Here is a 14,825-nt window from a genome sequence, read left to right on the forward strand (position 1 = left end):
CTTGGCAGGACATGAAACCACTTGCCCGGAGAGAAACCCACCACTACAGTGGACAGTATTTGGCAGAGCAAACCGTGTTGCAGCCCTTCCACTGTAAATATTTATCCTTCGCCGGGGGCTACGTGCTGCTCCTCGCGGTCACCCGGATGAGGGAGCCGACCAGCCCGCTGTCACCTACCCCACCCTCACAAGTCAGAGACCCTCCAAGACAGCTGGTGGGCCTACTACCCCTCTGTCCCCGAGAGCTGACCCCTCACTCCCCCACAGCCTACACGGGACAGCTCACAGGACACCTCCCATGGGCTCCGGCCACCACACAGAGCTGGCTCACAGCAGGGCCTGGGGCATAGGGGGGCTGGGGTACCATCCCCTGGGCCGCAGGACAGGAGATCCGAGGATGGACCCGGAAGGACGGGTTCCTTGTGGGTTCCTGGCTCCTCCAAGCACGCTCTCCTCTTCCCTTTGCACGGACTGCACCCCCCAAAAGGCAAGGGGCCTTTCATGCAGCCGGGGAGGGGGCGCTCCTGAGGCCTACCCCAGCCTGTACTGGCTGGTGGCCTATCAGGGAGACGCTCCTGATGTGCCAGGAGAGCCGACCTCTGGCCCCCAGGCTGGCAGGTGGGGGGTGAGGGGCAGGGGGCAGGGCCGGCCTCCCAGGGAAGCCAGAGCCTCTGTGAATTCCTGAAGGAGGAAGGGGAGCCTGCCAGCCAGAGGCCACAGCTTCAACAGCCACTGGAGGAACATCTGGACGAGGCATTCGGCAACTGCCCACAGCCAGCACGCTGGGCTCAGCTGCAGCATCACAGGACGGGACATGACCCATTAGCAGGCAGTAGCCCCACAGAAGGGAAGTGGAACCGGGCCCAGAAAGTTCTGGGAGCAGGTCACAGGAAACCCCGCAGGACAGAGAGGTGGTGAGACAGCTCTTGTTCACATGGAGTGGAGGGCTGTAGAAGGACTGGAAGGAACCCCACTGCACCCCAGGCCAGGCATACCGGGCAGCCACCTGCCCCCCCAGGCCAGGGACCCAAACTGTTCCTGCTGAACTCGAAGGGAGGGTCCCAGAACCCGTTTGCATGGGGTCCCTCCCAAGGCTTCCCAAGAGACCCCGACACGGAACAGAGACTCCAGGCCCACCCCACACTGGCAGGAAGCCTGGCAGAGACCCTGCAGCCCCAGCCCCACATCATAGGGCAGCAAGCCCACCCAGGCAGGGGGACTTTCCTCCCAGGGCCTCAGACATCCCACCAGGACGCAGACGGCACCCAGATGCTTTGGAAACGCTGCTGCCATCCCACCCCGGCCAGCCTAGGGACCAGGGACAGGGAAACTGGGGAACAGTTGGCCCAGGTGGCCTCCTTGGCACAGCCACCCACCCAACTCTCCAACCCGGGAGCCACAGGGCTCCGGGCAGCTTCCACTGTGAGTGGTCGGGGGGACACAGCCCAGGAGTGGACACTGCACAGGTGGGAAGGCCCAGAGGACACCCTGCAGGGTCCATCTCTGGGGGAAGCATGAGGACAGCTGTCTTCCTCCTCCACGGGGCTTCTCAACTTCAGCCCCTCGACCTTGGAGCAGGACCCTTCGAGGCTGCAGGGCCATCCTGAGCACCAGAGGATGTGGAGCGGTGTCCCTGACTCACCTGCTCATTACAGCACCCTGCCCCTCAGCTCACCTAGGGCAATAGACATGTCCCACTGTCCCCAGGCAGCAGCAAGGTCCCAGGGAGGGAGCTTGTGCTCCACACAGTGACACCATGCAGGCCACCCTCAAGGCTATGCTGCAAGCCGGACACCACACCCCATCTGCAGCCCAAGTTCCCCTTCCCCACACCTAAGCCAGGAGCAGTGCAGCTTCCAGTCAGGGGAGTCACCAAGCTGAGGCCCCCACCACCACCACCACCCAGCTTTGCAATCACCCAGATTCCAGAGCCTGAGTCTATAAAAAGAGGAGAGGTATGCAAAGGCACTCCTTAATTTGATCTTGAAATAAAGTCTTGAGCAATAAAAGGTTTCACACTGGCTCTTCTGGGAATGAGGCCCAGGGGTTCGGCCACAAAAGTCCCGAAGAACTCAGCAGGCTGGGCACCACGCTGTTCCCCTCTCATCCAGCCAAACCCCCTCAGGGGTCCCCGGCTCCCCTACAGGATCCCTGCCTTCCTCAGAGTACCCCTCCCACAGGGTCCCCTCCTCCCAGCAGGGCCCCCACTGCACAGCAATGCCTCATTCTGGGAGTGGCCCGGTGGGGGCACGAGAGGCCTTGACATCAGATGCAGGACAGTGGGAAGGGGTGCCAGAGGCCTGGAGATGAGGACAGCCCTCCACCCCAGCCACCCGGCTCCCACTCCAGACCTGGGGACCCTGGCACATACCTCCGCTCGTGGCCAACACACCAGGCCTGCCGCCCGCAGCCCGGCTTCCATACGGGCACAGTTCGGCTGAAAGCCTGCACACAGGGCTGGCGGCGGCCCACCAAGGTCAGCTCCTGCTCGGCACACACGTGGGGCCTGGGACAGAGGACAGGTGGTCAGCGCCCCAGCCACCACAGACAACAGGCAGCAGTCCTCGTGCACGCCCACTCCGGGGTATGGAGTCATCCGGGGTGAGGCTCAGACCAGCCAGGCCCTACAGCAGGGCCCTTAGCCCAGGGCCCTGCTTCCCACCCACCCCCCCACCCCCCACCGCAGGGCTGCAGGAGGCTCAGGGTCTGGGACCTCAGAGGAAGAGGAAGGGTGGCTACAGGGTCACATCTGAGCATCCTCCATGCAGGGCCCCCCGCTGCCCACAGTGTTCCTGCCAAGACCCCAAGATATACACACGGCTGCCCCTTGAGCAGGGACAGTGACATCGTGACTCCCATCCTAGGTCCCAGATTCCCCAGCCACCCCCTGGCCTCATGCTGGGCACACAGCTGGGTAGGCGTGGAAAGGAGGGGAGCATCCAGGGAGCAGGGCATGGGGGGCACAGTGGGGGCCCTGTGACTTCAGTGGTTCTGCTGCATCCTTGAACCCCTGCAGACGGACAAGTGGACAGGAGTGTGCCACACTCAGGAAGAAGAGAGTTGAGAGACAGAAAGGGCCCAGCCCTGCTCCAGGAGGGGAGGGAGGGGCGCAGCCTGCCCCAGGCATGCCCTGATTCAGGGAGGGTGGTAATCACACAGGCAGATTTCCAGGGAGCAGGCAAAGCTTTGAAAAGTTTGTGAAACCAGACAGATGCCTCTGAGGAAGGGGATGGTCTCCCCTGAGGACCCCCTCCCTTCCTGGCCCTGCTCAAACCACAGTCGCATGGGCCCACTGACACCTCGAGGCTCACACAGCAGCCCCCAAGGCTCATCCCTTCCGGCCCCCACTCCCTCAGGGACTCCTCCCCAGGGACTGCCCCCCACCCCACCCCGTCCCAGGCCTGCAGAGCCGCCTGGCTCTCCCAGCGGGAGCTTCCTCCTGAAAACAGCTGCAGCCTTGCCGGTTCTCCACTGGCCTCACAGGAACGGGGGTGAGTGCTAGCACGGTCTCCTCTGGGCAGTTCCCAGCCCTTCCCAAGCATAACCTTGGCCAGCTTCTCCATTTGCAGAGTGGAGGAGGTTGGGGGGGCGGGGAACAGACACAGAGATCTGAGGGTTAGCCCAAGTGGCAGTCGGCTCCCGATTCCCATCTGGGGAGGGAAGGCCCACGACGAAGTGAACACAGCTCGGTCGGACATGTGCTCGCCGGCAGAGGGGCTCCTAGAGGCTGGTAGCCTTGCCCGCAGCTGAGGTGAAGGTGGGCATGAGAAGCGTCCCTCCGGGGTGGGCCCCAGGGTGAGGGGGTGAGGATGGGAAAACCAGGGCAGCCTCGCCCAGCTGGGGAAGGCCAGCTGCTCATACCCCCCTGTCCAGGAGGAGGGCTAGGCTATGGAGAAGTGTCTCTCTCCATCAGGTCTGTTCTCACAGGCTCCCCTTCTGAGCCCCACAGTGGGCCTCTGAACACACATCACCCTGGCCTGGGTGCAGTACTCGAGCCTGGGACCCTGCAGCCTTAGACCACTGCCAGCTGGAGCTCCAGGGTGTGGGGACACCGTCTCCCTGACCCAACTCTGCTCCCACAGCCCAGCCAGCAGCCTTGGGCCAGCCCTGCATCACTCCAGGCCCCAGGAAGGAAAGCCAACCACTCTTCCAACAGAAATTCACTTTATGGGCACAAATAAGTAAAGACAGGCTCCAGGGTTTTGAATCTGGACATGGTCAGCCAGTGGGAGCCAAAGAAGCAGCCACAGGCACTCCTACAGCTCTACAACGCCCCCCTGAGCACCTGTGAGTCAGCAGGATCCCCTGCCATGGCACCCCTCTTCTCTATGCCTCCCCCAGAGGCTCAACAGGTGGTTCAGGAACCCGGACACAGGGGATGGGGATGCCTGCACCAGAACCTGCAGGCTCATCGGCTCTCCCCCAAGGAAAAGGTGGCAGGGAACACAGGATCAGCGTGGACAAAACATGTTCTGGGGCCCTGGCTATTCTCTGGGCCCCCTCCCCTGCTCCTCTGGGGTACAAGGAGCAAAGAGAAAATTCTGGCTCCAGCTTCCCACCAGCTTCCCCATCTCTGCAGTCCAGCTGAACAGTGCTCTCCCCGACGCAGTCAGCCGGGCAGCAGGGCCCACTGTCACCCCACAGCATGTCGGGGCACACACCAGGGGTGTCAGAGACAATCAGACAGTAGAGCACTGGAGGGTGTACTCCTGGGTGTCACAAAACTCGACATGCCTGGGGCAGTCTGAGAATAGAAACCTCGCAAGAAATAGGGACTCAGGCCCCCAGAGGGGCAGCCTCTGCCACGTGGAGGCTCCCTGAGGAGGAAGGGAGAGGGGAGAAGAGGCTTTGAGGAAAGCATAGAGCAGAAAAAGGATGTCCCAGGCAACCCACTTGCCCAGGCAGGCTAGAGGCCTTCTGGAGCCCCAGGGGTGCAGGCCAAACAGGCCTGTGGCTCCACCCCTCGGGGCTCAGGAAAGGGGGCCCAGGCCGGGGACAAGCAGTCTCCACAAGCACATGGGGCAGAAGCCCCCTCTGAAGGAGGAGGCCCCTGTCCTCACGGGCTGAGCAGCTGCCCACCTGGCCAGCACTTGGAACCCCCGCAAGTCTGGGCCTCGGGAAGTCCCCAGCTAACCATGCAAAGGGCAGAGTGCAGTGGCAGGCTGAGTGGCCAGACAGCCGCTGTGAGAATCCTTCTGAGGCTGCAGCTTCCCTTGGACAAACTAACCCAGGGGGATCACAGGGAAGAAAGGTGTCCAGTAGGAGTCACGTGGAGAGTCAGGATTCAAGCCACTCACATTTCTAGATGCAAAGGCTTCCTTTTCTGTTGAAAAGGCCACAAGGAAATCTTCCCGCTTGGGGCAAAGCAAGACCCAGGGTGGAGATCCTGGGGCAAGGACTTGCCCTCCCCCAGCCGTGCCTAGAGGTGACCATCGCACCACCAGGTGCTGGGCAGGGGTCCCTAACCAAGTCACCTGCCCCTCTGCAACCTTGGGCCACCTGTCAGCATGGGACAGGCCCCAGGCCCAGCACCCCGCAGGAGCCCTGGGGTGGGGGCCACCAGCAGGTGCCCCCCCTCCTCTTCCCTGGCTCACTTTGGTACCAGTCTTCCTTTGAGGCCGGCGCAAGGATTGATGTGCTGTTTCAGAGAGAGCGCTAAGCGGCCCGTTGGGGAATCATCTTTCAAAACTGAATTCATCTCAGCTGGCTCCCTGACCCTCTCTTCCTGCCCATTCTGGTGCCGAATTCCTTCCCCGGCTCGCAGCCCCAGCACGCACGTGTTTAACACATAAACCAAGTCCAGGGGCCCCCTGTCTGGGCGCACCCCGCCCCTGCAGGCCCCCCCACCCCCGGCCCCGGGAGGCCTGCTTTGGAAGGAAGTGAGAAGGGGCTGCTTCCTTCCTGCGTTCTCGGGGCCAGGAGCCAGGAGCCAGACCCTGCCCGCCAGGACCCCGACTGCAGCGCAGCTTCGCCCAGAGCGCGGGCGCGCGTTATGAAGGAGGAGGACGCCGCGTCCGGGAAGGAGGGGGCGGCCCCGCTCCCGGGACCCCCAGACCCAAGCCCGACCCTCCCCAGGTGCAGCAGAGCGCCCGGCTTGGTCGGGGCCGTGGGGACAAAGCTGCCCGGGGGCCCCGCCGGCCAGCGGCGCCCTCCCCTCCCGCTACTCACAGGCCGGGGTGCAGGCGGAGCAGGGCGCCCGCCGGCTCCGCGGGGAGCAGCAGCGCCAGGGCCAGGACCACCGCGCACCCCGCCGCCCGCGCCTCCGGGAGGCCCGGCATCGTGCCCGCCGCCCCGCGCCGGCTCCCCGCGCCGGCCCCGCTCACTGGAGGCCCTGCCGGGCCCTTGGAGCCGCCGCCTCCACGTGCGCCATGGCCCCGGGGCGCGCAGGTGCCCCGCCGAGCCCCAGGCCGCCGCAGGTGCCGAGGGTCCGGCTTCCCGCCCGGCCCGCGCCCGCGTCCCGCGACTCTGCGCGCCCGGCCCGGTCGCCGGAGGCCCGCCCGCCCTCGCCACGCCCCCGGCCCGGACCCCCGCCCAGGCCCCGCCCCGCCCGCCGCGAGGCCCCGCCCCCAGGCTGCGCGCTCCTGCTGCCCGGGCTGCGGGGCCCGGTGACCGACCTGCGGGACCTCGGACCCAGGCGCCGGCCTTCAGACCTCACATCTCCGGACCTTTAAGATTCCGCGACGCTGCATCCATTGTCATCCCCGTGCCCCCTCCCCTCCCCGGCCAGGCTGAGGGTGGAGGGGTGTCGCCTCCGCAGCGCCCCGAGCCCCCCCCCACGTGTCCCTCTGGGCACTCCTCCCCGGGCCCCTGAGTTGTTGGTCCCCGGCCCCGCCCTGGCCATTTTTACACCGTGCAGGGCGCTCCCGCTCCGCCCAGGCTGCTGGTCTCGGTCGGGTCCCAGCAGCCAGCGGCCTGCAGTCAGGGGTGCCCTGCCTCCCAGAGGCCATCTGGGGCAGGAGTCTCCCTTTATTTCCCTCCCTTTAAACCTGGTTTGGGGGCAGCTCCGGTGGCGCAGCGGTTTAGCGCCGCCTGCAGCCCAAGGTGTGATCCTGGAGACCTGGGATCGAGTCCCACGTAGGGCTCCCTGCATGGAGCCTGCTTCTCCCTCTGCCTGTGTCTCTGCCTCTTTCTCTGTGTGTCTCTCATGAATAAATAAATAAAATCTTTAAAAATAAGTAAATAAATAAACCTGGTTTGGGGAGCCTGGCCAGCTCAGTCAGTAGAGTGTGAGTGACTTTTGCTCTTTGGGTCCTGAGTTCAAGCCTATGCTGGGCATAGGGATTACTTTAAAAAATAACCAACCAACCTGGTCTGAGTTTGGAATTCACTTACTCCAGAGGTGAGGACCAGGCGTTCTGGGGTCCGCGGGGGTCAGGGGGTCCCTGGGGTAAGGTTTTTGAAGAGCAGGGAAAGGTGTGCAGAACCAGGCACCCTGTCAGCCACACACGGCGGAGGGAGAGCTGTGGCCAGGCCCAGTGCAGAGGCCCGCCCATGGTGAGGCCCGTCTTCCAAGCCGTAAGCTCTCTTTCTTCGTCCACCACTTCATGTCCTCTGAGCCACTGGCCCCATCTTGCCCTCATACAAAAGCACAGGGACTCTGGCTGGGAGGGGCTTGGGAGGAGGGAGCACCAGCATCCAGAAGCAATCGGGGAGTAGCAATGCTCCCACCCTGACCACTCGGAGCCCTCCACACCCCCTGGAAGCTTATAGTCACCTGGGGACTGGGGCAGCCAAGCCAGCCCTGCTGCCTCCCGCTGTGCAGATGGACAACCTGAGGTCAGTGTGGAGAGCAGCACCACCAAGTGACCCAGCTTATAAACTGCAGATGTGACAACAGAGCACACAGGGGTCAAACTCTGGGCACCTTGGGGAAACCCCCTACTCTGCTACCTATAAATCTGAGAAAACCACTGAGGCACAGAGATGGACACCAGCCAGCCTGATAGTGACAGTGTCCCAGGCTACCACAGCTGCCGCACCAGAATGCCACAGACCCAGCAGGCTAAACCCAGACATGGTTTCCTGGTTCTGGAGACCCGAAGTCCGTGATCAAGGTGACCGCCGCAGGTCCCAGGTGAGGACCCTCTTCCTGGCCCATAGAAGGGCGCCCTCTCTGTCCTCAGCTGGTGGAGGCGGCAGGGCTGGAGAGAACACTCTGTGTCCCTTTCTGTTCGTGGAAGGCACCAGCCCTACAGGGTCAGGGCCTACCCTTACCTCATTGACCTTTATTACCTCCTGAAAGTCCCTGTTCCAAATACGGGCACTTCAGGAGTTAGAGCTTCATGTACATTTGGGAGGGACACAGTTCAGTTCATAGCGGGGTGATTCCACTGTCTTATGAAACCAGGGACATGCTGAATCAGCACCCATCGCCACTTGGAGACTGTGGATAAGCAAACTCTATGGTGACTGAAACCCTATGCCAAATATTTTGCCAGTTCAATGCGAAGTCTTTGTGGACAGCTGGTTCTGAAGTTCATTCCTAAACATCCTGTTTGCCCAGAAGAGAAACTAAACCAAAGAAGCGATCTCCTCAAGCATGGCGGGGGGTGGGGGGGTAGGGGTGTGAGGACTCTGGAGCAGGTGCTTGGGTCAGGGCCCATCTGTTGATGAGTTACAGAGCCCTAGATGGGCCTTGCGTCCTGCGTGTGGCCCTGGACATGGTCTTTCTGTTCTTTAGTCCTGGTGTGTGAGCCAGGAACAGCAGAGCAGCACCTCCAGTGGTGGTTCCCACTCCACCTTGAATCCTGCTCCTGTTTGGTGAATGGACAGGTATGGCCCCGTCCCCACCACGGGCCCCCCCAGGTTGGGACACACCATTGGGAAAGGAGTCAGGTCCCCGGCGGCACCGGGATATTTGAGATCACCCACCCCAGCAAGAGTCAAACACAATCCATTCATACAAAGGACCAGAGGTTGGGGTGCCACAGTACCATGGGTTGAATTACGTGTCCAAAAAGATATTTCCACGTTCTAACCCCGGTACCTGATATAAAGATGTTGGGTTGGAATCACCCTTGACTTAGGGTGGCCCTAAACTCAGTGACAGGTGACCTCATGGAGAATGGAGATTTGGGATGCAGATAAATAAGGCCATCCGGCCACAGGCAGGCAAATGAAGGTCGCTGGCGGCCCTGGAAGCCAGGAAGGCGAGAGGCCTGGACAGACATCCTTCAGTGCCCCCAAAGGAAAGTAGCCTCGCCCATGCCTGGATTTCAGATTTCTGGGCTTCCAGAACCAGAAGAAAGGTTGACAGCTGCCCAATCTGTGGATTTCTTCTGGCAGCCAGGAAGCCAGTGCAAGCTGTGGTGAGACAGACCACGGCTTGCCAGTAGGGCCCCTGGCCTAGAGGGTAGCTGGCCATCCATGGGGGGAGGCCCCTCCCGCCAAGTATCTCAGGCCCTGGGACAGCAGAGGCTCCCCTGGAAGCCAAGTCAGGGAGAGGCGGGGCTTGGTCACTGGACGTGCTTTCTGCTGGGCGGCCCTTGCATTTCTCAGGAACGAGGTAGTATGTGTCTGCCTGGGTGCTCACCTGCTGCGCTGACCAGAACCAGTCCTTGACAACGTGCATTCCAAGGTCTCCTGGCCCCCCATCTCGCCGGCTGTCCCCAGCATCCCTCCGGCTCCAGCTCACCCACGGGAAGCACATCAAAGCCAGACCTTCTCACGGATCCCACCATCTGTGGTGGCTGCAGCCCTCGCCAGGTGTGCACACAGCCCTCAGGGCACCTGGGCCCGGCAGGTGGGAGGCTTGGCGGAGGCAGAGCAAAGCCGGGGCTCTGGTGCAGAAGTTACCATCAAAGCAACTCAGCTTTTAGAAACCGCAGGAGAATTCCCTGGTGAATTCTCCAAATCCTGCTGTTTTGCCTTAAAGCCACATTTGGAAACCTGCCCTCTTGGTCTCTAAGGACCGTAGCCCCCCATCTGCTGGGAAGGGTGTGTCTCTGTCAACATTGTCCTGACCCCTGCTGTGACCGGCCAAAGACTAAAGGCAGCCTGCAGTACGCCACCTGACAGCTCTTACACGGGTCCCAAGGCCACCATGGCCTCCAAGCACTATCCAGCCCCGGATGCAGCCCCGGCCCAGAGTGCATGGTCTCTAGAAGATGAGCTCTGCCCATGAGCCCTGCAAATGGGAATAGTCTCCGGGCTACACGTTAACCTCCGACACGGGGAGCTGGTGTGCCCAGAGCACCGAGACACGCGGCAGCTCTGAAAGCCTGGCTCCTGTTTGGCACCAGCCTGGCCCCTGGTGCCCCGGCCGCTGCTCCCATTCAGAGGCAGATATCCAAGGTGGGACCCGCTGATCTCATAAAATGCTAAACCACAACATCTGGAAGTTAAGATCAGAATCCTCACTTCCTAGTACTCCTGGGAAGAGAAAAAAATTTGTGTTTTCATCTTACAGTGTGCCAGGCACTCTGGTTGGAAGGCCGAGTGTGGGCCACTCTGCCACCTGCTGTCCAAAGTCACTGGAGAGGTAGTATCACAAACCCAGGGGGAGCCAGCCAGGAGCTCCCCAGCCCCACAACTGGTGTACAGTATGTGTGTGGCGAACAGGGGTTTCCGACGGAGCCCTGTCATCGTTTATGTGCACATGACCCATCTGCTACAGCAGAGTCGTGTCCCCCAAACGTGCAAATCCTAACCCCGGTCCCGTGCAAGTGGCCTCATCTGGAGATAGGGACTCTACAAATGCACCAGGTTAGCGTGAGGGCATTGGGTGTCCTTAGATGAGGAGGAGACACGGGGAGGCGGCCATGTGACCACAGATGCAAAGTTTTTGGGGATGCAGCCTCAGGCCCAGGGATGCCAAGGGCTGCCAGCAACCACCAGATGCTAGAAGGGCCAGCAAGATTTCCCCTATAGGCTTCAAAGGGAGCACAGCCCCGAGGGCTCCTTGGCCTTGGGCCTCTGGCCTACAGGGTGGAGGACAAGTTCTGCTGTACCAGGCCCGTGGGGTGTGGGATGCTGGTGTGGCAGCCCAGGAGCTAGTGCACCAGCCAGTGCTATTCATTACCCGAGGACCCTCCATCCCCTTTCTGTCATTTCCTGAGCCACAGGCCTACCCAGTGCCCACATCCACCAAAATCTCAAGCCCCTGCCCAGCATTCTCTCCCCGTCCCTGCTACTGCTGCCACCCTGGGAACCACAGGGCCCCCATCTAATGGGTCCTAGGCCCCTGTGTGCCCGGCCTCTCATCCCAATACCCCAGCAACCATCCCCAAGATGAGACTCAGGCATGCCACCAAGCAGAGTGTTCTCTGTGGCATCTCCATTCTGCGCCCCGCCCCCACTTGTGGTCCATGGCGCCAGGAAGTCCAGCTCTCGCTTCCTGTACATGGACTCACTCCATCCAGGCTCCTGCACTTCACCCCTCCAGCTACTGGGGTACAGACTGACCCCCGTTCACGGGGAAAGAGGCAGACACTTCAGGCTGGCAGGTAGTAGGTGTGATAAGCAAGGGAATTTATTTCTGAGGCTGGTCTTGGGCAAGGCAAGTTGAGGGGATCCACACACCTGCAGCCAGAACCCTATACAGAGGCCTCCGTGGGGCTCAGTCACGCGGATCGTCCAGATGGTCCCAATGCCGCACTACCTCAAGGCTGCGTCCCTGCAGGCGGCTCCCGCCGTGGGGATGGGGGGGCAGAGCGCACATCCCAAGGGTGGCGTGGGGTGAGGAGCCAGACATCTTCTCTGTGACCTCCTCCACCCCCCCCCTCGTGACCTGTGATCAGCTCTCACCATCTCACATGCCCCTACTTCTGCAGTGGGCTTCAGAGGTCAGCAAGGGCTGTCACTAGCATGGACATAGCTCGTTTGGTGGCTTTCTGGCTGCTTTGGAGGCAGAGACCACCACAACAGTATAGACACGCACAAGAGACAAGGCAGATTAAGACAGTAATTCCCAAAATAAGTAACAGGTTTTTCCAGCAAATGCCCCCCAATCTGAACCATTGATTTAGTAAATGCCCGAGGCTGCAGGTCAGCTCACTCACAGCCTTTGCCTGCGTCCTCAGTGGGACTTAGTAAAGAGGACATATTACCAGATGCATGAGGTATGAACACACAAACTCCCTTTTGTGATGCTGGTGCCGGCGCCTCCTTGAGAGGCAGTGCTGAGGTTTGAGGCCTTCCTACTCTGGGGGACGGTTTTCTCCCAGGGGCCCTAGTGTCCAGTGAGGACAGGCTCTGCTGGTTCTCACTCCCCGCCTGCTGGGTGAGTTTGGTCAGGGCCTGGACATGTGCCGTAGTGTCCTCTGGGCCGATGGCAGAGGCAGAGACAGCAGCCGAATGATCGTACCCAGGGGACACAGAGTGTGCCTGCCTGGCCTCAAGAAGACGGAGACGTGGCTTCAGAAGCTGGACCCAGTTGTGCACGCCATACTGCTGGCGGGAAGCCGGCGCTGTCAGGTATGAAGACCTGGTCCATTCCAGGACACAGCGCATGGTCAATTCCAGCTATAGTGCATTTGCTTAGGTCCAGCTTGTGGCCAAACAGTGGGGTCCTGGAGAGAGCGAATAGTCCCCCAGCCAGCCCAGCAGGACAGCCTGTTGCCAGCTCTGGCAGCCAGTTCCCCTCCCCAGTGTGACAGGTCTGGTGTCCTCAGCAGCACAGCGCATTGATCCAGGGTGAGAGTTGGGGCAATGGTGCTTTCCCAAAGCTTCCACACCTTTAGGGTGGGTCAGCATTAGGTGCCTCCACAGGGGTCCGCAGTCTGGGCCGTGGCAGCAACCGGCCCTACTGAGTGATCACTGAAATGTATTAAAACTTGGAGAGGACGTCCGCATGCCCAGCAAGGTGATGTGACTCATTAGTAACTTAATCTGCTGTTTGATGTTCCATTTTGCCTGTCTACCACCCCACTGCTTGCAGCTTACAGGGGAGGTAGAGCCCCCACATCATGACCTTTGAAATGTGAGCCCCATCACAGTCTGGTTCATGAGGGTATCCATACTTGGTACTCAGCTTCTCTACCAGTGGCAGACTGGTTTGCATGGGGACAGAGAGCGTGGGTCAGGCCAGACACAGTGTCCACACAAACCGGGGCACGTTTGGAACCCTTGCTCAGAGGGAAGCGCCAATAGCATACTAGTTGGGAATTCTGGTGGATGGTCCTGGACTCCTTTGGCATTTGCCCTGAGTATGGTTGAGGACTCACAGGACAGGCTGTCACCGCGTTAACTGGGTCACCGAACTTCAAGGGCAATCCAACATCCTTGGCAACATGCTGCCCCACGTGGGTAAGCAGGGGCCGCGCTCTCTGCGCGCCCAATCTGCTGTTTCGACGAAGGATCACTTGCTAGGGATCATCCTCGAGCTAGGGCGTCATCTTCCAGGCTGCTGGGGCACGTTAGTGCCTTACGAGCCTGGATGTGGAAGACAGCGAGGACCAGCTGAGGCTCCTGCCTGTCAACCTGAATGTCTTTTCAGGTATCCTGACCCCACGAAGGCTTATTCATGATCCTCATCGCTGGGCTTCCTGTTGCTGAGCTGTAGGGTCCATCCCTTTAGAACAGCCCAACTGTCAGCACTAAGGGTTAACGGCCATGGCGCACCCCCCACCCCCCCCAGAGTGATCACCAGCCTTCTGAGTTCCGCCCACTGGCTGCTATGGTTTGTCTCTGTTTCCATCCAGAGGGTGTCAGTGTTGGGCTGAGGACTGAGAACTGACAATCCATGAGGAACTGTCTGCACACCAGCCAGCTGACGGAGGGGGGACTCTCTCATTCCCTCCCCTCAGGCTGCAGGGGCCACCCCAGGAATAGGGGCCTGGGTGCGTCTGGAGGACCTGCATGCTCCACAGGGCCTAGTAGTGTCTGCATTTCTGGAGACACTGGGCTGGTGGACTTGGCCAGCGTGGTGACTGGAGCCGTGGCAGAGGTGGACCCCTGGAAGGTGTTCTCATCCCACCCCTTGACGGCCAGGGAACCTCTGGCCACGATACACTGTTCCTTGGTGAGAGGCTCCCCTTGGAGGAGTGCTGTGTGCACTGCTTGGAGCTGGTGCTCTACAGGATATATCTAATTCCTGCTCCTTCCAGTGGTGGCACTGAAATCCTAGGGACACTTCTATTGTCTCTGCCATAGCACCCAAGCCATACCTCCTAGAGGCACAACCTAACTCAAATGGCAGCCGTGCCTGCAAGATGCCCAGGGCTTTCACCTGCTTCCCTAGAAGGCTACTTGCTGCTCCAATCTCCAGTGCCACACGTGCCTCTGCTTTGCCAGATGGCATGAGGGACAGAAGCCCTGTGTTGCGTGGGGAGTAAGAGTCCTCCCAAGCCCCCCATTTCCTACAAAGCCTTGCACCTCTTTCCTGTTCCTAGGGGTTGGGTAGGCTTGCATCTTATCAACCACAAATTCTGGAGGAAATGTGCATCTGCCCCGGCCAAAACTTTATGGTGGCTCCTGGGCCTTGTGCATCTGTGGGTTCACTGTCCATCCCTGCCCCACCTAGATGCTCCAGGGAGGCCCGCAGGGGAGAGCCTTCACCCTGGACATTGTGTCCTCGGTGAAATGGGCCCGCTTTATGGACGTGGGGAAGGAGATTAGGGACAAGTCAGGCTACCAGCCCTCTGCGTTGGGTGGGGCTTTCAGGTAGCCTTGGGGAAGCATCTGAGAGCTCCTTCATTGCCCCCACCACGTGCAGGCAGGCGGGCTTTACTTACCAGAAACCCATCCTTGCCAGAATCTTTTCCGTGTGTCTCCCTGAAGATGAAGTACTTCTGCAGAAATGCTTTTGCAAAGCATCAGAGTAAAGCAATAACCATGTGCAGAGGAGAAAACACAACTAGCCGTGGGTGGAGAGCTGCTGAGAATCT

The 14,825-nt window shown here is 60.6% G+C and overlaps 2 protein-coding genes across 2 annotated transcripts in view; one reads left to right on the forward strand and one right to left on the reverse strand.

The window, feature by feature from the left end:
• The window catches only part of MEGF6 (multiple EGF like domains 6), an 86,898-nt gene extending 80,466 nt beyond the window's left edge, over nt 1-6,432 (reverse strand). The window contains exons 1-2 of the mRNA XM_025427391.3: nt 6,169-6,432; nt 2,372-2,506 (exon numbers count right to left, since the gene is read on the reverse strand). Of these exons, the coding sequence (XP_025283176.1) occupies nt 2,372-2,506; nt 6,169-6,278 (245 nt within the window). The 5' untranslated portion in view covers nt 6,279-6,432. The remainder of the gene's footprint in view (nt 1-2,371; nt 2,507-6,168) is intronic.
• SMIM1 (small integral membrane protein 1 (Vel blood group)) overlaps nt 1-14,825 on the forward strand; it is a 177,610-nt gene that overhangs the window by 30,532 nt on the left and 132,253 nt on the right. The gene's annotated exons all lie outside the window — the stretch shown is intronic.

The sequence above is a fragment of the Canis lupus genome, chromosome 5 (genome assembly GCF_003254725.2).
Source record: "Canis lupus dingo isolate Sandy chromosome 5, ASM325472v2, whole genome shotgun sequence".
Taxonomy (NCBI): Eukaryota; Metazoa; Chordata; class Mammalia; order Carnivora; family Canidae; genus Canis; species Canis lupus.